Below are 25,415 nucleotides of genomic sequence, written 5' to 3'. Positions count from 1 at the left end.
TCTTGCAGGAAGTTGTATGTTGTTTGGAAGAAAATTTTCAATAATTATCCTTTTTTTTTTTTTTGTATCAGAAATAACTGATAGATCTGAAGTAGTTACCCAGACTTACCCAGTTTATTGTTAGAGGCAGTAGTGTTACATATTTAGATACTGAATTCAACAGGAGAATTAATTGCTTACAAAAGCTTTGAGAAGAATGCCTATAGACTGGACCTGAATAATATCAGATTTAGATGAGATGAAGAGCAAGTGGCGAATACACCAATGCGTTCTGAAAGATATCTAGGTAAAACCAGAGGCATTTTCTTCATGAGGCTATTTCCTAAGACTGTGCTATTTCTGCACGTACGCATTCAGTTAGGCCCGGTGAAAAATTCCAAACCTTATCTAAACTATAACAGCATATGCAATTAAGGAACATGTTCTATAGCAAAGATGCTAATGTTTGTTTCCTTAAATATCAATTAAAAAGTTACAATTTTTCACCTTAGGAAAAGTCACACCAGTAATCAGTCATACATGTAGTCAGTTCTTATATACCAGATTTATCATCAGACTGGCAGTGACCAGAATGCAAATGCTAGGGGTCTGCAAAATAGTGGCGACAAAGAAATCCCACCACTCCTGCTGCTACCTGAACATGCTCAGCAGCTTGCACAACTGGACACTAACCGTAAGACCAAACCGGAACAGATTCTTCCCTAGGCTGCTTTTGTTTAAATTCAGCGAAAAAAATGGGTTTTAGTTAAAGTTACATAGCTCAACAAAAGATATTTAATATTCTTCCTACAGAACTTGAAAGTACATTTCTGTCAAAGATACCATTAGCTTGGCTGGAAAACCCCTTAGGAAAAGTCTTACCTTGCATGGAGAAGACAAATTAAACCCAAGTTTGCAGCTTGAGACTTTTTTTCCCCTTCTAAGGATGAATTTATCTCTTTTCAGTTCAGTACCTCTGTGCTCTCTTCTGACCTAATTTTGACTGTGATAAACGCCAGAGTTTCAGCGGAGTCACTTGAGCTCCTGTAAGAAAAGAGCTGAAGTAAAAAATGAATGCACTCAACATTCCTGCTCTGACAGATTGCTTGTCAGGACACTAAAAGCCTTGCAAGGCTATAGGTGAGGTAAAGCCCCAGAACTGCCATTCTTTAGACAAAATTGCATTTTGGTTTTCTACTAATTATTCTGTACTAACATAATGAAGTCAAAGCTCATTTAGACTAAGCAGTCCTACAATTTGTCCAGGCCTGATACAGGCTGTTTTGTAGGATTCATTCCCAGGGGTATTGCATGGCTAGAGGACATTCAGATTAAATTTCAGCCTTGGTTTAGACAGGAGAAAGACAACAAATACCTTCTACTGGGAGGCACTGCAAAGCACAGCTGGCCAAAGAAGTTTCTGAATTTAACTACTTCCCATTCTTTCCCCACCCAGGCACCTTCCAGGGAATGTTTTTCACTTGCTGATAGAGGGTCAGCAAATCGCATGAAAGGCTGAACACAGTTGCATCTGCTCTTGCAGAAATGGCCAGAAAATGACCACAGAAGCTGCAGGGTGGCTTCCCATTCCAACCCTTCCGGAGGGATCCTGATGTGCAGTGGACCCACCACCAAAGCCCATGAGGCAGGCAGGAAAGGTCAGACTAGGTACCAAAAACATAAGAAGAGCTGTACTGGGCAGGGGCAAAAGCTCTTCCAGCCCGGTGTCCTGCCCCTGATGCTATCCGGTAATGAATCCTAGGGGAAATACCGAGGCAAGCACATCAAGATTTTTCCTCTACTATAATGCTCCCAGCTTCCGACACCCTTGAACCAGCAACATAAGGGCTCTCTGCTCACCCATGCTAAAGCCCTCACAGATTTACAGGACTCATTTTGCTCTACCTCAACAAGGTAAGAGTCCCTCATAGAGCAAAGACTTTAGCTGTAAGGGAAAATTGAAGAAAGTAGATCAGATAATCTCATAGCCACACCACACATTTAAGGAAGAAGAGTCTTTCTCTAGAAACTGTCCCAAAGTACATGACACCTTATGAAACAGTTGCTGGGGGGCCAACAATTAAACACATATATCATGTGGCTACATGATACATAGTCTTAAGATAAGTTAATAAAAACATCATTAAAAGATGGTTAACAGTAGAAACTGCACAAAATTTTGCTATTTTAATACCACAATCAGATTCACTGATTTGCTGCAAACACTCCAAAGTAGTTTTACATTACCAGAAAACAAGTATATGACTATTCTTCTGAGGTCTCAGTTTGCCAAACAGGCAAACATTGTGTAACTTAAGAGGAGGAAAGGGATGCCCAGTTCCATCTCCTAATAGCAAAAAAAACCCCAATAAGATACCTTACCTGAAGCACACGAAGGACAAAAGTTCGCTGCTTTATGCGGTTAACAAACACTCATTTCATAGAGATGAGCAAGAAACTACATCAGAAGAGCAAGTTATCCGCTATTAGAACAGCTCCATTCGTTCTACAGTGTCCCCTCAATCCTCTGAAAATACAGAAATAAATGAAAAGATAACTTTTTTAAAGAAATAGGATTATCAGATTTTTGAACTAATAGCAAAAGTCAGTATTGTAGGCATGCTAAAGGTACAGTGCTTCCCAAGCCTATATGACAAAATTCCTTAGTGTCTTAAGAGATTGACTGAGGCTCTGAAACGTCAATATGTAATAATACACATCAAGTCTAACTGCCCAAGTGATCATTTAAAAAAAATATTTTTTAAAAAGCAATATTTAAAAACAGCCTTTCTTCACTTCATTATTGGTAGAAAGATGGGTAAATCCACATGACCACCACAAAAGAGTGCATACACATTGCTTAGGTTTCATCAAAACTTGCAGACCTACATAAGAGGAACGCGTTTGTGAAAGTATTTATAGTTCACATTCTTGTTTTTCAAGGAAGAATAGATAGCTTTCATATATCTCCTTGCTTAAACATTTCTTCAACTCCTAGAAAGCATTTGGATTTTCAAAGAAGGTTTAAGGAAATTACAGTTTGTCCCCATCCAGGGTCAATGACACTAAGGTGTTCACTGTAGTAGCCTCTCATTTGAAAGTTCTCCCTAAGTTAGAAAGAAAATGTAGAAGGCATAGACATATGTATTAATCATTAGCATTTTCTCTTGCACCGTGCTTCCCCATATTTTTTTTTCAGAGTATTTAAATACCCAAGTCAAACAAAAGCACCCTGATCACATAGAACTTTATAGGAGACAAACAGCCTGAAATAAAAAAAAGTAAAAGAAAAAAGCATGACTTGGGCACCCTAGATTCTCTTGCAGCAATGAGATTTAAAGGCCTTCGTGCTTCATTCATTTCTGATGTCAGAATAATGGTATTTCTTTTTTAATGTTATTTTCTTAAAATAAATTATACTATTACTGATGTATACTTATATATATTACTATACTTACTTATATATATATAAAATACTGTACTGATTACAGTATCAGAATACCAGTTATGGAAAATACAGCAGCAATATATTCAAAGCTTCATATTGCTGCTGTTATACGTTTTCCCAGTTTTGGCACTCCTTTTATAAACACTTTTTAACTTGTACTTTAATTGTTCTGGCCCTTAAAACTTTTCCTCAACTTGCTGAACAGGATCTTAGAAGCAGCAGTTGGGACTGCAGTAGAAAAAGGAAAATAAAATAATGTTTTACATATGTCTCATATCGCTCTCTGCTTTCCATGATTATAGGGATAACAGGATTTCCAAAACTGGGATTCGAAAATGCACGTTCCCTCCGCTTCGAAATCAAGGGGGGTCTTTGCCTGTGAGAACTGGGGGAGCAAATTACAGCAGTACATTCGGCACTAGTTTGTAAGGCCAAATATTGACAGAGAGGTTGTTGTTATTACCGTTGTTATTATTATTTTAAGAGGAGCACCAGAAGCCCTTAGCCCCAGGAAGGAGCAGGACTAAAGACAGCCAAGACTCATCTTCCTGCCCGTGTCAGGACCCCAGCACGTCCGCAGCCCCGCGCTGAAGGTTTTGCCAAGGAAGCCTCAACTCCGAGATCCTGCCCGGTTTCTGCAGCACCACCAGCGAGGTGGCAGCGACTCCAGATTCAGATCTCGTTCTTCGGAGCTTTCGGGGACCACGGAGCAGGAGGCGTCGCTGCATTTATGCCACCTGCTCCCACGAGGGGTTTGCACCGCGGTTCGATCTACTACGACCGAGAGGACGGGAAAGCAGCCGATTCTGACGTGAGCGATGACAGCAAAGCTGCCTTTTTTTTTTTTCTTTCTTTTCCCCTCCTCCTTCAGGAGGAGAGGAATGCAACTAAATAAGGACTAAAAGCTGGATCCAAGGACCAGTTCCCACTAAAGGGTCCTTTCAACAAGGTTGTTTTGCGTTGGTATCCGAGGTGCCGCTGCTGTTTATGCAAACAGGGATCCACGGCAGCCGTGCAAAGCGCCGCGCACAAAACCCTCCCGAGCTCCGCAATCTTGCAGCTCACTCGGCACACAGAGGCTTTAACAAAGGAAACAAGGTGCAAACTAGAAGCTGAAAATGACAGTTTAAGTCCCCATTTTATCTTTAGTATTTACCCCAACAAATAGCTTGGCTGAAATTCCATTTTGCACGGAATGAGCTAATAGCTGAGTAATTCCCTATGGCGTGCACACTCCAAGAGTTTCAGCATCCGCACAACAGAACTGAATTTTAATTGACTTTGGCATTGCAGTTAGTCTAAAATGAGCATTACTCTACTTTCAGCTACATTTTAAATAACATTTTCTTTCATATTACCTATAAAGTGACAATGTTATTCCAGAGAAAAAACACAGATTAGACTTGGATTGTGAATATATCAGATACCGAGGGCTAACATTCTGAAAAGTGTGTTTGTTCCACACAGCACTCCAAAACCTGTGTACCTGCATTTCACCTATTATCCATATAGATTTTTCACAGTTTCTTTTATACTTTTTAAGATGCTTTGTTACTTTTGAAAGTGATTTTTTAAATTATTCCTTTTTCAAAAATCAAAACAAAAAAATCTTTAAATCATTTTTAAGGTTGCATAGTTGCAGAAGTCTAAGTGGCTTTGAACAAAAATATTGTTTATCAGCTTTCAAGACGGAACTGCCAAGCCCTTGCAAACAAATCCGCTCGCATCACAACCGACAGTCATCCAGAACTTGTTAAAATGCGAGTCTGAAGGTTTTTGTCTTTTTCTGAACGTACGGTATACTTCGTTTTCTCCTTTGTGGAGAAAAAAACAGAATGCACATGTTTGTGTGTGTATTCTGACTTTTTATTGTGATTTATTGTGATACACACACACACACACAGAGTTGTGCCAATCCCAGACTACAGCCAGCAACTGTTCTGTCTAATCCATAGGAGGAACAGATGAAAACTGGCCTGACAGCACATGAAATCAAGACTTGGTTTTAACATGTTTTAGGGTTGCTTGAGTGGAGAAGAGGGATCATTCAACCAGCTTCTCTAGAAGCTCGCGGTTCTACAAGCAATATTTGATACCCCAATCAGAAACATAGTCCTCAGACACATGGTTTAACCTTATTTGTCTTTTATTTCTGCTCAGCTTCCTTTCCATACACCGGGGAGGACAGAGATTTCTCCACTCCGTCTTTTAAAATTAGGAGATGTTCAAGATAAGTGTTCACTCTTACCATTAGTGATTTTATGGCACTAACAGCAGAACTTTCCCCTCAGCTGGGGTTTCAAGCACGTACTCTAACACAAACCAGAAGGCGGTGATGAGACTACACGTCTCCAAGTTTTGTGCTCCTCCCTCTGCCACAAGTGTCGGCTCCAACCGCCGAAGGGCTGTATTCGCGCAGGGATACCTGCTCGTAAACTGCGACAGACAATACCTGGTTCTCCCAAATTGAAAGCACTTTTCCAAGAAGCGCAAAATCAACCTTTCAGAGGAGGAACAGGGCAGGAGTCTGTTTTTCATACTTTTGTAACCCCTCATTACAACATATCATATTAGGATTTTTTCCAAGTGTGCATCATTTCAGACCATACAGGTTACAACTACGTATTGCCACTAAACATTCCCATTACAGCATAAACTTTGCTGAATGAACCACAGAGAAGACTTACATGCCTTGATACATGAAGAGGGGATAGTGCTGCACTACGTTAGCTTTAACACACTGGACAGTGAATCGGTTCAGAAATCTCCCAGCATAGCCTAGAGAGAGCTTACCAGCAGCAAAAACAGAGACTATAATGACAAAAAACAATTTACTGCATTTTCATTCTGCAACAAGACCTGGACATATAGCTGATACTGTTGTAACGGCAAGTAAAGTACTGCTTGTTTGGAGTTTATAAAAAAAGATATGCTGTTTTCATTTTACCTCTCCCACCGTTGTAGGTACTGCTTTAATAAAAATCCCGTATTGCAGTTCTATAGCTCCAGGTGGTTCACCTCAGATTAAACTCAGCAAATTTACACAAAAAGGACAAAAAGATCCCTGTGATAAAAGAACAAGGTGTTACTACTGCACGCACTCACTCACTCCATCGCTGACTTCTGGCAAGCCCCCTCTCTGAATATTTTGGAATGAGCATGATGCACAACCGAAGGAAGTTGCCGCTACTTTTCAGCGAAGCATTTGGAAGTGGAACTACGGAAAAAGCTCGGCACCAGATGCATAACATATCTCCTGCTATTCAGTGCCAGGATTTCGACAGCGCGGGCTGGCAGCTGAGGACTGCTGTCAGCCCTCGAGCTTTCTATTTGCAAAGTGGCAGAAGCCCATCGTCGCGGCCGAGAGCCGTATGACACGCTGCCCGCGACCCACAGCGTGACGGGCCCGGGACAGTAAGGCTGAGCTCCACGCAGCTGGTAGAACATCGTCTTTGGTGAAGACAAGGAAAGCAGCGAGCACGGAGCAGCTGCTGCCTTACCGAAATCCCTCAGACAGCAGCTCTTCCGCACGGGCACCACAACCGGCCTAGCGCCGGCCCCGGCTCCCCAGCCCTCGCGCAGCGCCGTGGCTTCGAAGCAGTGGAAGACTTTACCAATGGCAAGAAAGAAAAATGCAACAGATCTTAGGAGCTGCTGGTTTTAAACTTCTCGTTGATCTGGGAAAACTGAATAGCAAAGAGATTTTGTGCTGTAAGTTCGGGTTCTATTTAAGGGGGCAAGTTTGGGTAAATAAACGTTTATCTCCTTTCTTGCCCTTATGACTTTGTACACTGCAAGGCTGTTAAAGGGAGGAAGTAAATTTCAGGAGTCCTAAAGCACATCAGGTGAGGAGAAATACTTGAGGAAACCTCTTGTATATATGTGAGAGCAGACCCAAGCTCCATCCGCCTTCATGATTTTGATCATGAGTATATCTAAACATCTCAGGTTCTCTCGGACATTTTCATATCGTGCTAGTTTGGCCTTGCACGTGTGGGGCTGAGTGGCACAGAGGAGGAAACACTGAGCACCACTGAAATCCATCAAGAATGAAAAAGTTGCCAACAGAACTGGTCCAAAGATTGTAAAAGACTAATCATACCTCCAACATGTCCAGCAAACAATACTATGCTGCTTTGCAGCTTTTGTACCCCCCCACACACACCTTCGGCCAGTATTTTCGATACTCCGAGACGCGCACCTCAGGGTTTTGTGGAGGAGGAGCTCCTTTCTGCCTGCGGGGTGAAGAAACGCGGAGAACCTGCGCTTGGGCGCTCGCTGCCAGGGCACCGGCTTCCTCGCCGGCACCCCTGGTCCTGGCAGAGTCGGGCCCCAGACACCTTCCCTGCCCTCCCTCCACCAAGCAGCGACCGGGCCCTTGCCTGCCCTCCGCTTGTCAGCCCTGAAAGTGGAACCGATAGCCGGCTGCAAATTAGCTGAGTACGTGCTGACATACCACCCTGGAGAGCCTATTTAAAAGGTTAATAACTTTTTAAATCCAATTAGAGAGCCTAATTAACTAAAGTAATCTTTGGTCTGCCTACAAAACCTCAAACTAGGTGAACGCAATAAAGATTAATCTCCTCTTTGTTTTTTCGTAGGCACCAAATAGGATGCTGGAGATCCCCGATCACCTCTGTGTTCAGGTAGGCACAGCGATGAAGAAGGTGAAGATAGAAGATGCCTTCTTCAGAGCAGGTTCAAATACCACAGAAAAGCTCAAGCCATGGACCTTGCGTGCCAGTGTCGCAACTGAAGTATTGTGATGTTGATACTTCAGTCCTGACAAGCAGGTAGGGGACACGGCCATACACGCTAGAACAGAGACAAAACTGCCATTTTTGGAGCATCTAGTGTGGCACATTGGGTCGAAATTACCTCATTTGCTACAAACAGTAGCAGTTAAAAATACGGTGCCCAAGATTATAGACAGCAATTTTATTTCTTCACTCAAGTACCTCTGTGGAATTTTTCCTTTGAGACTTAGACCAACTCAGATCATCTTGGTTTTGCTATTGCTTCTTCACATGTACGTATTTCCAAACAGGCAAGAAACCCGTTAGATACTAACCCATTAACTAGCTATTAGGTAACCAGCTCTAGGCATCCAACTAAAACCCCGCTCCATCATTTCGTGAACTATTCTTTCTCCTCCCTGCTAGGCATGCATAGCAGCCATAAAAGAAAAAAAACAAACCCACAAACTGTTTTCCTAGAAAGTTAAAACAAAAGCAAAAAAACAACCCCCCAAAACTCCAACAAATGTTCCTGAAAACTTCCAGCGCATGGCTATCCTGAATCTGTCATCAATGCACAACCTCCAGGTAGAAAGATGAAATTCACAGTTTGTCAGATTATTCTTAAACGTCTTCTAATAAACTATCCTCGATGGTCTTGTTCGCAGGCACCCAGGGTCTCAGAAAGTCCCACCAGTTTCCTAGGAATGCTTCCTGGGAGCTGGTACATCCTGCCAAAGGCAGGTGATCGGTACCAATCAAAAAGTGAATTTCAGAGCAAAAGGACCAGTCACTAAAAACGTTGCATTACCGGTCAGTGGCCATTTAAAATTCAGAAAGCTGTTTGGTATGAATGGCAACACTAACTACAGCTGTTAGAACAACCTACTGAAAGACGCTGCCTACCCTAACAAAATACCTAATCACCTCAGGCTTTCTCTGGTAAAATCTACACCTTATTTCCAGCCCAAGGAAAGAAAGGAATGGTTCTAAGTCACATGAAGACATCAGCAAAAAGCATAAATTACTTCCCCTTGCTGCAGCCAGATGCAGGTATGAAGGGTCATGAGAAAAAAAAAAATCACATCCACGGGACCTCTAATGTGCTTTTCTGCCCCGGCAGAGCATAGCATTCACTGCTGAAAAAAACCCCACCTGTATGTTTAAAACACCCCTAGCTTTTTAATGACTGAAATAACTTTGGCATTCATTCAAGAACAAAGCGTCGAGAAGGTCTGCATAAAACTCCCTTCACGCACCCCGTTAAAAGTTAGCAGAGGTGAGCGGCTGCCGCTGGTACATTCCTCTGACCTGCCAAGACTCCATGACGAGAGGAAACCAAAAGCAAAGGGTAACTTCTTCACTTCTTCCCGGCTGGAAGCCCGGCCACGGGGGCTGGCCCCGTGACGGCCGGTGTCCCTCCTGCCCCCGCCCTGGCAGGGGATGCACAACTCACTACCCCCCACCCGTGTAACCAAATCCCACCGGTGTCAGGCAGTGGGAAGAGCAGCCGCCCCCGGTTACACGGCTCAAGGGCTGCCCATGGCTTTCGGTGGCAAGAGCAAGTTTGTCACCGTGTCCAAAAAACTGTGGGGGGGTGACGAAGAACTAAGCTCATGGGAAATGAGCTCAAGGCGTAGGAAATGAGATCTCCTGCCTACCTCTGACTGGAAATCCTTTGCCTAAGGGCAGAGAGCATCCTGAGGTCTTACAGGAAACTACAGCCTGAGCGCAAGCAACGTCCTCCAGCTCTTGTTCTGCAGTTTCTTATCACCCTGCGCCAGACTTTTGATACTTTCAGTAGACCTATATAGACAGAAGAAATTTAAAATATTTCAGAATCCTTTTGCCCTGGAGATTAAAACCCCACAGTCTTCCCAGATAAGCAGCTGTCTCCATCACTGCAGAAAGCATTTAGGTTTTTAATGGGGCTCGGCAGGGCGAACCCTATTCCCTGAGACAACACATCGTCAGAGACCCTGAAGTGATGGCTTACACCATTAGGCTCTCTAGAAAACATCAGAAGTACGACAGGCATGAAACCAAACCCAACCCAGACCAGAGAAAACCCACAGGCACCGTAAAATCTGCAATATAAAGCACTGTCAATAACACGTATGTTTTATACACTTAAAGAAGAAAGGCTGTCCCAATTAATGCATTCATTTTAAATGATTTCCTATGCAGGTCAGCTGAAAAGCTCAACGGGAAAGTTTAAATACAAAAAAAGTTATATATGGCCCATATATAACTGGTCAACCAGACTCCTAGTTTCGCAAGATGGGCCATTTAATATAAGAAATAGAAACTTTAAAAATATTGTAATGCAACATATAAGAGCTTGGTCAAAATTGAACGAACAGGAACCTTTGAATATGTCAGCTGTGTTGCTCACAGACTGTCACCATGTAAGATTTTTCAGAAAACAAAGTTTTCAGTTTCAACATATCTGTACTCATTTGCAGTCCGTCTTACGCCGTCGTAACGCGAGTGTTTATCTTTCTCTGGTGTAGGAAGCTTCTTAATACTGAAACTTGTAACTCAGGGACTTAACATGTAGAAGCAGCTTCCTATATGCAACCTGATCATCTCCTACACAACCCTTCTCCACATGCTGTCGGGATACTCGGTATTACTCTGGAGAACCATGAAAACTCTGTCACGGCAGCACGCTGTGCTGGGGCCAAAGTCTAGTGCCAAGTCTAACGGCACCACGCGGTACAGGGAGCCCCGTCGCCACCCACGGGGAGAGGCCACAGGCCACCAGAGGAGCCATCTCATTACGGTCTCACGGCTCTTAACGCTGCCCAACATGGCTGCAAGACGGAAAGTTTCTGTTTATTGCAAGGAAGTTTTTGTGGAGTCATGACACACAGTTCTCCTGTTACTGGGAACTACGTTCCAGGGGAAGCATTACTAGTGAAGGGAGGGGAAGGAGCCAGGTCCTGCAAAGATCTCTGCATCAGGGAGCTGAAATATAAGCAACAACTGATGAAATTTGAAAGTGCTGTAAAAATTTGAAGGAAGGATATACATTGCCATGAGTCAAATACAGTGTAGCTGAGATTACTCAGTGAGCTGGATTCGGTTGAACACAGGTTTAATTCACTATTTCGGAAACAGGAACATCACTTCGCTTATCCAACAGGGCTAGTACCCTAGAAAGAAGGGGCTCGGAAGGGACTTAAAAAGAGGTAAAAATGAGCTTGCAGGTGTGACACTGAACAGGAGAGCAGCAAAGCAGGCCCTCGGCCAACGAAACAGGCTGCTGCTGGACAGTCTTGTCAGCTCTGCGCCCGCTCCGCCGACGCACCAGCCTGGAGTGGAGCCCTGCCAACGACGAGGGGAAGGAGGGGAACGGCCCGTGTGCGGGCAGCGACTCCGATGGAAACGAGGGGGCTTCTCCCAACTGTCTTGTTTTGCCTTCTCACTGCCAGAAAATTGCCTGCCTGGCTCCCTAGGGCTCCTGTCCAAAATGCGCCCATTTCCTCTCCCCCTCCTACAGCACAAGGGAGCCCTGCACCCCGCCTCCCGTGGCCAAACCCAGCTTTGCCTACTTTGCTGAGAAGTGCCGAGTCTCCTCTGGGCCAAGAGCCTGGGGTTGACCAAAGGCAAGGTGAGGGAACGCAGCACACCCTCCCGCTCTGCAGAAATCCCCAAGGAGCATCTCTGTCCGTTCATACCTCTGAGAGCTTCTGCTGTTGATAACACCTCTCATTTCTTTTCCAACCTCTGTTGGGATCAAGCCCCACAATACTTTCACTCTGGAAAGAGGTGTTAGACTACGGTACTTAGGAGCCCCCAACATTTACTCATAGTCCAGCACTTCCCTTTAGACATTCTTTGTACAGCACCCTTTTAAGGAGGGCTTGTAAACAGCATTTATAATGCTTAGCACACCACTTAAAACCAAATTATTCAGTCTTAATAGCAGAAATAATGCATAAAATAGATTAGTTTAAAACTGGCTATATTACAAGGCTCCCTTAGCCAGAGCTTACCATTATTTGCTAGCTACCTCTGGTTTTTTGTAACCCTCTTTGTGAAACAACCGATTTCCTCCTAAAAAAAAAAGGAACATTACAGTCTGCCCTGAGGCCACTGCTTAGTTTCAAAAGTGTTTTGACTGGGGGGAGGTGAGCTAAAGGTAGCCAGCTAATAGCATAGCGATAACTGAGGATACCTGCAAAGTTTCACAACTTCACTGAACTTGTGATAGGAAGTAGCCATCTGAACTCATCATACTTGCTTATCACCAAAAATTGACATTATGCATTTACAAAACAAGTCTCTTCAAAGCAAACACATATAAAGCAAAAAACTCATAAAATTACTACAGATAAAAATCCAGCACAAATACTTTTGAGTCAGTATTTTTAGCTGTAAGCCTACTCCAAGAACAAAGACAAGAGAACAAACATGCTATCCATGCAACTGCCCTCCCTAAGGGATTATGGCCAGTTTTAACACTTGCTGGATTTTACTCAGTGCCTTCTAATGTCTCAGAAAAGATACTCAGCTTTCCTAATTTTGCGAGGCACTGTGTCAAGGGAGAAATTATTTAATTTTACTTTGTTACTAATTAGAAAACATCATTACAGCTCTCCCCTGTCAACTACAACCAGCAGTTAATTAACTCCATCACTTTCCATTTCAGTTAAACAACTTCACAGAGCACAAAGCACTACAAAATCCCTTAAGAAGCCCAGATAACACTGAGATGCCACTGTCTGCAGTGGAAAAGACAAATGATGGCAAACAAAATCAGTACCATTTTACTTGTCCAGTGCAAGGCTTTTGAATAACAGGATTAAACTGGACCAAGAAAAAAAGGGAAGGGGAGTTGATTCTTGAAACACAGCAGTGTAAATCTTTGTATGCAAAGTATATTGAAGACTTGTCCTGGTTTCAGCCAGGGTAGAGTTAATTTTCTTCACAGAAGCCAGTGTGAGGCTGTATTTTGGATTTGGGATGAGAAAACGTTGATAACGTGCTGATGTTTTGGGTTGTTCTAAGCAGTCAAGGACAGTCCAGCTTCTCGTGCTGGCCTGCTAGCAAGAAGGCTGGGGGTGCACGGGGAGCTGGGAGGGGACACAGCCAGGACAGCTGACCCAGGCTGGCCAAAGAGACATTCCATACCATATGACATCATGCTCAGTATATAAAGCTGTGATGAAGAAGAAGGAAGGGGTGGAGGGACGTTCAGAGTGATGGCGTCTGTCTTCCCAAGAAACCATTATGCATGATGGAGCCCTGGAGCTTCCCTGGGCATGGCTGAACACCTGCCTGCCCGTGGGGAGTGGTGAATGGATTCCTTGTTTTGCTTTGCTTCTTGCGTGCACGGCTTTTACTTTACCTGTTAAACTGTCTTTTTATCTCAAACGATGAGGTTTCTCACTTTTACTCTTCCGATTCTCTCCCCTGTCCCGCTGTGGGGGAGTGAGCGAGTTGCTGCGTGGAGCTTAGTTGCCAGCTGGGGCTAAACCACGACGGCACTCCATCATACAGATGGATATTGAAGTGAGAAATCATCTGTTCAAGCACCTTGCAAGAACCACATAACTAAAATCACCATCAGCTGAGAGTGGAACAAGCATCTGTGCCAAATACGACGACAGGTCTTAATCTCATGTTCAAAGGCATTGGAGATAACAAATTTTCCTTCAGAAATTCAAAGGAAAAGTGTACGTATTCCAAAACAGAATGCACTTGTTCAAAATAAACTGTGAGCATGGAAGGGAGGAGATAAGAAGTCTTTTGAGCATCCAAACTCAACTTGGACTACTCAGAACAGTATTATCTCCCTTAAGGAACAGGGGTTGATTTTGAGGGGAGGGTTATTTTGGTTGTTGTGGCTTTCTTTAAAGAATCTGTTTCATGAGATGCAAAACTTAAAGAACCTTTCCAAAGGAGCTTCATGAGCAGATGACAAGAATGTATTACCTCAAGCTATTAAAAGTTACAAGACTTTCAGTTCCACAGATCAAGGTTTCTCACAAAAGCCTAACACTCCAACCTCTTCCCTAAAAAAGCATGAGGCTTTCTTCAAATTGTGTTACTTAATACTGACCTTTTTTTGTTTAAAACTTCTTACTTGAAAAAATGTTTTTTCCTAATCCATATAAGTTTACTATGTTTATGTAGTAATTCCCTCCACCTTATGATTCTGTATTAGCTATAATAAAAAAAGAACCCCCTCCCCGAACTCCCACAGGTTTTCCAAGCCCTTATTCCACAGTTCAATTACAAGTTTCATGTTACAGATTGAAGTCACAGACAAAATACGAGTTTTGTTTCTTGAAGGAAATGTAGAGGAATTAGTGCTCACTCCCTGTTGCCTGTATGTCTCTGAAACACAAATGGGTTCACAAAACTTTAAAACAGGTAATGAAGAAGATACAGTCCCACAAAGCAATAGGAAATACCTAGATACAGAACACAGATACAGGTAGAGACTGCACAGATACCAACTTAAACCAGCCAGACATAGCTGCCTTTTGCCAAAATTTATGTTTGACTGCTGTTTTAATAATTCAAGACAAAGCATGAGGATCAGGGTAAACTGAAGTTTATTCAATATCAGGAAGAGCTTTTACAGCCTTCATAAACCTGGATAGATAGTGCCAAGATACAGTGCACGAGACACCCCTCACACTTCTGATGTGCCCAGTTCGAGAGTGCTTGGTTAAGTCAGTCTCCAACAAATTATTTACTCTTTTAATGCCAAGAGACTATGCAGAAAAAGTCTACAGCTTGAACTAACTACCCATATGTTTCCTATTTCAGGCTCTCAAATGCTGAGTTGCCAGACAGCATGTGTGTGGATGGTGTTATTTGACCCACAGCTCCCGCACAGGCACACACACCAGAGCGGGTCCAAGGAGAGCGGTTCCAAGAAAAGCACTCAGGAGCCTGTAGAGGTGAAAACTGAAGCCCACGCTAATCAGATGGAAGCAGAAGAATCCCGGTTCCGTATCACTAGCTCTACTTGGTAGCAAAGGCACAGTGGTTACACCAGCTGATGGTGAAGTAAAAACCAAACTAGAAAGCCTGGAAAGTGGATACTTGAGTGACTTAAATGGGGAACAGGGCAGGGGGGAAATAAAAATAGTGAATGAAAGAACCATGGGGCCCAAACCTTTGTTTGAGAGGTACCTCAATTAAGATACGAAGGGAGAGATGAAGGATGACAATATCTGTAACACTCATGATGAATACATCCAGTGAACGCCATTCTGAAAATAAGCCTTTCTGACTATACATTTCCCAGCCTGCGGGAAGGGGATTTGAGTTGATCCTAACCACCAGAAAGCAAGTCAAGATCTTCTTTCAAAGTGTTGCCTCAAGAAGCTGTTTCTGAGAAGTGCAAGTCTCTTCCTGCTACTCACAGTGAAGATCTGAAATTCATAGTGAAGAAAGTTTGTAGCCAAGTCCAAGATTTTAAGGGCATGGCAATAAAGTTGGAGCACACATGTGTACAGTAGTGATGGCCAGAGCAATAATAAATAGAGGTGTCTGCAAAAGTTTTGTGACTTCGGTCCCATAAGGATCAAATCAGGAATGGTCTGCTGATGGAAACTCCAACTACAAGAACAGCAATACCGTTAAGTGTGCGTACAAAGAAAGATGCTCCTTAGGAATTAACGGAGTTTTCAGTTAATAGCTTATCTGTCAAGTCCAGGATTTCAAAAGGCTTTCAAGGACACAATACTTAAAGAAAAACTGGATATCAATCACATGAAAAATAATTTGGTTTCACTTGAAAGAATCACTCCCCTAGTGAATTCTACCTACTGCATTTTGCTAAAAGACCTCTTTGGATAAGAGCTTTTTTTATACCTGTATTAATATCCTCTCCAAAGCAAGTAATGGAAAGAGCAACCACTTTCTTCTCAGTGCCATGACTGATACCGACTTTTCTTTCATCCTTCTAGACACAAAACCAGAATTTATTTTTAAAAAATTAAGGTACATATTTATGTTGGAAGATGCTGCATAGATGAGTCGATTTATTATATAAGTAGAGTGGTGCATTTTTTCATCAACATTCTTAACTCGTGTCTATATAAGGCTTCCCACAGACATTTGGACTCATTGGATTTTGAGCAAAGGAAACAACACAAAACGAAGTATATAAACAACCACCACTGTCTCTTACAGACCTTTACATTTGTTGGACAGTATCAGCCTGTTTCCTGTGTGCTACTGTTTATGTTGAGTACCTTTCTGGAGCTGCAGTCTTCACACGCATACTGGAGTAGCCTAAAAATAATCTGAAAGACATTTAATACAGACACTATCAGTTTTTTGGTTTTTTTAATGCCTGAACACGAAGCACATGCTTTTGACTATGCTCATACTTCATGTTTTCTGGAGCAAATCTGTTGATTGCATCAGTTACGCACTGCAGTTAAAATACAGATTGTCCACACAGCAACAGTGACTCAGTAAGGAAGGTCTAAGTCCAACCCCTTGCTTCTGGTGTCACTTCACTATTGCCACTTCTAAGAAGCACAAATTCACTCGTCAATCCTCTTCATTTGTTCGCTTTAATTCTGCTGCTGCTCATAGTCTTCTGCTAGGCTGGATCTGCTATGGCAGCTTTAACTAGAAACAATAGGGTATTTGATACTACCAAAATATCAGCTAAGTGCAGCAATATGATAGGTAGCTAAAAAGACGACACATGGCGGGGGGTGCGGAAAGGGGAGAGGGGCACACAACTGAAAGACGGCAGTGCCTTACGGGTCCTTCATGGTGTGAACCAACATCTGGAAAAAAATAAACCCTTGCATTTAATTGATGGCGCAGGTGATTCTGGAAATGAATTTGGGTTCAATTCCCTTAATCTTTTTGTGTTCTACAAACTGAAAAAAGCCTGATTAGAATCTCGCGATTCCCATCCTGAAGAGAAATCTCTACTTAAGTAATTCAGTCACAGATTATTAGGTAGCCAAATGAAGTGTATTGCTTTAGTACCTTTCACAGTTACTTGTACAGGTTGCTACTGTACTGTGCTAGGCATTGTGAATCTAAGCTATGAGCTATCTTACTACAGTGAAAAAAGCAAGGTTTTTAAGACAAAAATAGTACCTTAATGATTTAGCTGAAGGTTTAAATTCATATAAGATATTTAAAACATAGTAAAATACATATATATTTCTGGTCTATTAGTCAGACCTTCTCAATTCAAGTCATCGCAAATTAATACACATTTATCTTCAGTACTACGAACTACAATGGATTATTTTCATACTTTAAGAAACTGGAAAAAAAAAGGAAGAGAACAAATAATCTCATCCTTGCTTGCTTCCTTTTAATTGAAATATCTTAGATATTCTTCCCAACTGAAATCCTTCCTTCCTTCCTTCCCCTTAGAAAGAGTGCCTTTTCCCCTGCGTTTGTCATGTAAGATTACAAGGATGATGAGGGTAAGTGGCTCCTGCAGGGTTAGAGGGGAATTTTCCTTAAAAGTTTTCACAAACATTTGAATTCAAAATCTGTTAGCAATAAAGAAATAAAATTGTTCTTTCACTTTTCATTGTTTTTACCGTTATTGAAAAAGGCAAACAACAAGTCTGATCTGTTCAAAACCTTGTTTAAAAATACACAAGGTTAAGCAAGCATATTTTTGAGTTTCAAATCAAAGTGTAACAGATGCACTTTAAAAGATTTCACACTTTGCATCTTCACCTTTTTCATAACATGCGTATCTTTTTCCTTGAAATGTGGTATTTCACAGATCAATAGTTTCAGACCCAAAAAAGGCTCCTGAATAGTGCTGCACTTCTAAGAGTTTAATATACTTTTTTTTTTTAATTTGATAAAATAAATGGGTAATTTGACAAAGTATGAAGCACTTCAATACTGAAACCAAACCGGAAAACATCCCTAAAAAGAATTTGAATTGAAGGCCACACTCTAGTCACTGTATATTATGATCCAGTATCTCTCAAGAGTGAGCAACTTTCAGGACTGATACGTACTAAGATTGAACTCTGCCTCTTCTTGCATGTGAGATGCCTACATTTATGTCCACGACATTTCTAGGTAGTCTGAACTTAATTGCTCCTTCCATCCCTCTGTGTTCTTTTATTAGTAGATATTCAAATAAACACCACTTGAACGCCTGTAATGAAAAGTTGAGTGCCGCTCCAATAAAAACATACAAATAAATATTCACATATTTTACTGTTCTAACACAAAAAGTTCTCTATAATGAGTAGGAATCAAAATAGTGTCAGGTAACAGGATTACCTATGGACGCATTAAATTTCTTTTTCCACAAAATAATTAAGTTTCTTCATTAAAACCGGACAGTATTTCAGTTCTACAAAACAAGTCCTATAGATCTTTTCTTTTACTTCCAACAGAAATTTCATTAGGACAGATAAAAGATTTCTGAGAGGTTTCGTTGCAACAATAGCAACCCATTTCAAGTGAAGAATTACTGTAAGGTTTTATTTCTGGTCACTTACATGACTAAAATACCAATTAAAAAAAAAGGATTAATTCTTAAGCTTCACAAATTCCATTTTTTAAAAACCTTTATTTCCTCTATGTAAATAAATTTCTAGAAATTTTGCTCAGAGGGCGTAATATATTTCTACTGAAAATACTTTTTGTTTCTTCTAACTTTTTTCCTAAGAATAGAAGGAAGGTGCCATTATTTTTTTGCTTCAGAGGCCAGTCCCTACTATCAGAATAGACTTGGCATTGTCACACGCACACAAAAGTGTTCAGGTGCAGTATCATACAGATCAGTAAAGAATATACAAAAAAAACATAGTGTATAATACTGTGACAGTTTTTCAATATATTCACATACAGTAATCTCTGACTACCTGTAACTAAACTGGCCATAAATCCTGAAGAACCTTGTTTATAAAATTGAGTAGCCCATCAATATACTTTATCTCTTCTAAAAATACCCGTATTTTACACTAATATACAAGTTATCTGCTTGCAAACACAGAAGTAGCCATAAATAAAACTTTATTCTTTCATTTCATTTACAAGCTACCAAGTACCATGTATTTACACAGCACTGGACACTTAAAGTAGTTGCAGTCACAAAATGATCCAGACAGCTGTTGATAAAGTAAAGGATCTTAAGATAAAAGCAAAGTAATACTGTAACAGATAAGTGGCAAAAAAGCAGTTTTGCCATAATGATCAGACTTGCATGTTGCATCAATTCTGGTTGAAACGACTGAGTGCCATGCGATTCTCAGCTTTAATTGTTTGCAGTCTGGCTAAAGTTTGTACAGTCATTTCTCTTTGCAGTTATTAAAATAAAAAAGTTAAAAACTATAGCAGCAACAAGCAAACCCTGTGACAGGAAGGCAAGGTTTAAGAACTAAAAAAAGTTTATACAATGTGCTTAGGAAGGTTGCAGAATTTATCTTCCATCGGCTGGAGTTCGACTGAGTGACAACATGATTCGGGCGTATCTTTCACACAGTTCGTGTGTGGAGTAGGAAGGTAACTTTGGCGGGTCATTGAAACCTTTAATCTCTGTAGAACAATCTAGCAGTTTTGGCAGGAAATCTGTCAGCTTTTCTTGCAAGTTTGCTGCAAATAAAACAAGAAAAATAAACATAAGCATTTATGTTTGCACATGGAATCCTCCTTTTTCTGCCTAACATCGACTTTTTCTTTTTATCGGTGGGTGGAAGAAGAGGAGTTTCACTTCAAATAATCTGCTTGCTTCAGGTCTGCCAGCAATAACTAGGACATACCAATTCCTAGTAAGATGTTAATATAAATGCCCCTTAAGATGGTCTAACACCACAAATGTTCTTCCATTCAAAAAACATGTTTCCTTTAAGGCCTAATACCCCAGTGCAATATATTGAAATGTGTATGGGATTATTCAAAAGTCAGGGCAGCTCAAAATACATTACCAAGGCATAAAAGATATAGGATCAATTCAAGACATTAAAAACATCACATTTATTAAAAAAAAAAAAAAAAAAAAGAAGAAAAAAGTGCACAAGGGCCTTTTACCTTAATGAAAAAATTACTTACGTTCCATTTCTTGTCCAAGATAGGAACACCAACGGTTTCTCATATCTTCCACAGCAACAATATCTTTTTCTTCCATTTCATCCACCAGTAGTAATGGCAAACATGGGACAATAAGCTCATTCATAATGATCAGGCCATTATTTACTTCCTGATCATCTCCCGATTCAAACAGTGCTGCAGCATGTTCATTTAGTTTCTTCATAAACCACCACAAAAAAGGAAAGCCTTTAAGTAGACAGCATTTCACATTCTACCATGCATCAGTTTCTGTTTGTTTTAAAGTAAAACAGAAAGCTTCCTACAAAGCTACCTGGTAATCTGTATTAACCACAGTTGTGCTTTAACATCTACAGCAGTGATGAATATACCCTGTTAAACCACTTGATCTTGTGCTATTCCTGAAGCCACTTCATTTGATATCTGCCAACTTAACCTTTGCAGCTGTTCTTTTTAAAGACTGAGGCCCTATCACCTGCTTTTGTCTTCTCACTATTGCTGAAAGTGACATAATGAAGAAAAAAACCCTTGTTTTCTGCTGATGCCTTTTCCATTATTTGTCCCCCCATCAAACTGTGGCAACAGGGTGAGTCTGCTCACCCAGCGCTGTCAATTGTTGTTCCTACCTAGCCCAGACATGATGGCAGTGATCACACTATTAACAATCATAAAGATGATTGATTATTAAAAAAAAAAAAGAGAATTATGTTTTCATTCTTACTTTTGCTTTTTTTCCTTACACAAGTCTAAGTATTAGCTTGTTCATGAAAGAGGGTTTTGGTTGGTTTTGGTTTTGTTTTACATGATAACAATACTTTTCTACTAATTAATTTTGTTAAAGCTATGCAGCAAGTTCAACTTTTCGAAACATACTTCACCCTTCACTTACTAGCAAACATTCTCGTCTGTAGTGAGATATCAGCTCTTCATCATGCCCTCTGTACGGGCCTTTGGACAAGAGTTCTTTGTTATTCTGGTAAGCATAGATAAGGTAGAGCAAGGCTTCCATATAGCTGAAGTAAAGAAACAAAAACATTAGATGCAACATCCAGGTACCACCTGTTTCAAGGCAACTACTGTGCTCTTCAAAGGATAGAAACCTCCCTTGCTTGTTTGACTGTAAGTCCATCCCTCTCCCTCCCCACCAATCTCTTCATAATGTTGTTTTTCTACTGCACAATTTCATCTTTTATGCCCGATAGAACAATTTATTTTATTATCAGGTTAGATCACTTGCACGTTAAGTCTGACCCAAAGCTCACTGAAGCCAATGAACACTATTTCACTCACTTCAAAAATAGCTTTGGATTAGCTCTGAGCATACATGAACATTTACTTTTTCCTGCCTGCATTTATGTCACATTAGGTTTGATCTTCTGTCGCCGTATATATCTTGACAGCATTCTATACCTTACTAAATAAGATTTAAAGCTGTCACCTTATTTCTAAAATATAAACTGAATTATTAGCCTCACTAACTGTTAGGTCTTTCAAACTATTGAAGTCTAAAGCGATGGAAGAAGCCACAACAGCATTTCAAAAGCAGAAGTGCCGATATACTGTTGATATTTGTCTTTAATCTAAATGCGGAAGATAAATACATGCCTAATTGGTAAAGTATGAGTAATAGAGGACCTAAGAACCTAACAATCGAGAAAGAACCCTTTACACACGCATTAACAATCTCCCCTCACACTGCTGCACACCATTTCCAGCAAACACCTTAAATTGTTAATTCTCTGACTTACAGAAACCCAGTTATGACAGACAGCCACTGAAAACAGTTCAGGCAACTACCCTAAAAACAAGCAGTTAAAAGTCTCATCATTATTCAAACTAAAAAAAAAAAAAAAAAAGATAAAAATCTAGGAAGAGAAATTTCCTAATACAGTGGTTAGAGGAACAGTACATCGTGCACTCACTCCTAGTGAGAACAGGATGTCATGGTTAAGGTTTAAACTACCAAAATCAAACCACCAAACTACTGAAAATGGCTAAAAATTATGTGTAAGCACACACAGAGCATACAGGAAAAACACATGTCAGTATTTTCCAAAGTAGACAAACTCAAGACTTACACTAATGCCTCCCAATGAGACAACATAAAGAGAAGGGAAAAGGCTACTTGAAATAGCAATGGTTCCTTAAAGTTTTACCTTCTAATATTCCCTGTTTAGAAGAACAAGATGAAACCCAACACCATAATTTCAGAATCTACTGTGAAGTTATTTCTTCCACCATGAGATCTGCCCATAGTCCCTTGCAATCCTAAATATTTATTGCTTAAGAAATATATTACAAGTACAGTCACTGTTCTCCACCTTTTTGTCCTCAAAATACAAAGCTATGCTTTCATTAAAAGAAGTAGACCTATTACCCTCTCCCTCAAGTCTATTCCTCCTACCCATGAAAACTCTTCACACCACTGATCACCAACACAACTGACCAGAGAGCAAAAAAACTTACTGTAAGAGGAAAAGGGAGAAAGTGATTGCAAGGAACTGCAATTGCTAGTTATAAAGTGAAAGGAGTAGGGCCTTCTTTCCCCTTCCATTAGTTCAGTTGTGAAACTGCAGATTGAAATCACAGTGTCAACAACTCAGCTGATCCAAATTAAAAACTTGCTGGTGGTAAGTGGCCTTATTTCCAGTCCCTCCTCCTGCTCCTTCCCCCAGTTGTGTGACCTTTCCCTGAAACAACCACAGTGCCATCTAACAGCAAGGTAAGCTATTTTAAATCATCATTACTGTACATCCAAGCTCAGAGTCCTTCTATATCTTGAGACACTGAGGAGTAGGACTACAGTGTAAACTAGGTGTAATTGCCTTTTCACACATGAAATGAATATAATCTCCAGCCTATGAAGCCTAAGCCTAAAATCACTGAAGTTACTCGCAAAATTATGGAGTTCACTGGGTCTAGGCTTTGGAAAAGATGCAGAAAGCACAGAATGGCTAAATTTTAGCACTGCTTTGGAAAAGGCATTCCAGTCAAAAATGAAAAACTGTACCGGCTTTCCAAGAAACTTAGGTAACTGCTACGGTCTAAAGTTTATTCACTTTTCAGTTACTACCACAAGAGTGAGCTGCAGGTAAAACTCCTGCTGAGGTTCGTTGGCTGGCTGCATTCATCTCACCCATAGCAGGTTCCTACTCCACAGTACAATCAAGAGAAGATATGCCTGAAAGACCCTTTAGTTCTCCAGCAGCAGTGAAAAGCGGGCCTTGTTAACCACCATAAGGGATTATGAGCTAACACCAAAAGTAGGCATGAAAAAGATACACCAAACTACTACTTTAATGTTGATTTTGTGTTTGTTCAACACAGTACCATTTAAGGAAATCAAAGACCACCTGGATAAAGGCCAATTTTTGGCTCCATCGGGAGATTGAGTGCTGCTAGGTATTAATCAGTGTTATTAAAACTAAGAAAAATTGGTTGACTGAGGGAGATGGGTTTCTGAAAAAAAGCCTCAGAACAGTCCTTCTAATGAAGGTCGTATTTGAATTATGAAAGTCTATGTTTTCATAAATATATTTCAAGTTACGTTTTTATGATTTCTGTGTTAATAAGAGAATTGGAAGAGTTCATGAATTTAGTCTTGTTTTCAGAATTAGGATGGTGGCACTGCCCTCTAGAGCGTACAAGATGTGATTCTCAGTCCTCTGGGAACCTGTAGCTGAAACATGGGTGTGAAGTTGCAATAGATGCCTTTAGAGCAGGTCAATGGATACCCAGATCCTCGCCCATCTTCTAAGCACACTTAACCCTAGTCTTACTGTCTTTGTGTTAAATACCTCTTGAAGCATTTACAAAATTGCATTTCTTGCTAAAGGGAATGAATGCTACACTTCTTCGGATGTTAAATGTGTCTGATAATAGTGTATTTTTTATTTCTGACCAGTATCAGAGTCTAAGACTGGTCATTATAGGCTTGTTTTCTAAATTACAAAGATATTTGTTAACAAATGCCTCACTCTTATTCTGCAAATTAATGCAAATAATGGAAAACTATACCAAAAATGCTATTCAGAGAGCACAGAGCAGAAACCTGTGCATCCTTCCCTCCCCCTGGCATAATCAGAATATAATATGGTAAAAAGTGGATTAGTGAAAACATTGGTATTTTGCAATTGAAGGTGCCATCCTGGAGTCCCCGTACCAAGGAACTTGAAGATTGTCTGTTCCTGCCTGCATGAAGTCTGGGGCTAACAAGGAGGGTCCCTATATACCACACCAATGCCCATGACATTTTTGCCTCCTTAAGGGATCAAGCAATAACAGAGTGTTTAGTCTTCAATTAAGCCAGGCAATCTTCTGACCAGCCTTTGTACATAAGCTGTTCAAGGCTGACAAAGTAGCATATTGCAATTCTTAATTCTTAATGAATGTACTATTTATTACACACTAGCAACCAGATGAGAAAACAGGACTATGTCCTCATTGTTTTAGCCACTATATAAAAACATAGCTTGTCACAAAGACAAGGCAGCATCTTTTCCAATCAATTTTCTTGTTTTGTTTGGGGCCTTTCTCATTTGGAAGCATACAAGAGAAGAGAGAGAAATATGAAACACAGCATACACACAAGAAATTACATTGGATCCCCAGTATAATTCCCCTACCTACTGTGTTATACAGGAAAATTCAGTGATCGACTACAGAATTATTTTCACAGTCAAAAATTTGTATCATGCGATAGCTCAATTTTCACACAACAGATGTCAGCCACTTGGTATTTTGCAGCTAATCATTTTGTTCCTTTGACTGGACACCGGAGGAAGGGGCAGTTTTGAACAATTCTGTTTCAAAGACTTTTCCACAGAATGCTTTCAGGCATTTATGCTGTAATCACCATCCTTGTTGCATATAGTAGATCACAGTACAAGTTTTAGCTGTGGTGCATTAAGTACGCAAATATCACCAATTTTATACAGCCACAATTCCTGACTTGGTTGGAAAAGACAACGGAATGAATCACCACTGCCTCATGGAGCTAGGAAGAATCAGCTGCAACTATGATAGTTACACATGATAGTTTTCCTCAAATATGTTCTTTTTTCCTGACCTTTAAAGCCCATCACAGGTGGAATTTTGGCTCAGACAAATGCAGAGGGCAAAACTGCTTCTGTGGGAAGACCCAGTAAAAAGATGGGTAAGAGAGGGACTTGACTAATTGTGATTGCCAATGAAAGCAGATAAATGTATGTGCACATGTGGTGCCA

At 40.7% G+C, this 25,415-nt stretch overlaps 1 protein-coding gene across 1 annotated transcript in view; it reads right to left on the bottom strand.

Annotated features, from left to right (window-relative positions):
• Positions 1-19,141: 19,141 nt before the first annotated feature.
• Positions 19,142-25,415, bottom strand: part of USP25 (ubiquitin specific peptidase 25) — a gene marked incomplete at its 5' end in the record, with an annotated part of 72,073 nt that continues 65,799 nt past the window's right edge. The window contains 3 exons of the mRNA XM_010292218.1: positions 19,142-19,737; positions 20,194-20,389; positions 21,080-21,203. Of these exons, the coding sequence (XP_010290520.1) occupies positions 19,565-19,737; positions 20,194-20,389; positions 21,080-21,203 (493 nt within the window). The remainder of the gene's footprint in view (positions 19,738-20,193; positions 20,390-21,079; positions 21,204-25,415) is intronic.

The sequence above is a fragment of the Phaethon lepturus genome, unplaced genomic scaffold (assembly GCF_000687285.1).
Source record: "Phaethon lepturus isolate BGI_N335 unplaced genomic scaffold, ASM68728v1 scaffold11718, whole genome shotgun sequence".
Lineage (NCBI taxonomy): Eukaryota > Metazoa > Chordata > Aves > Phaethontiformes > Phaethontidae > Phaethon > Phaethon lepturus.
The sequence above is the reverse complement of the archived record's forward strand: the minus strand, read 5'-3'. Positions and strand labels throughout refer to the sequence as shown.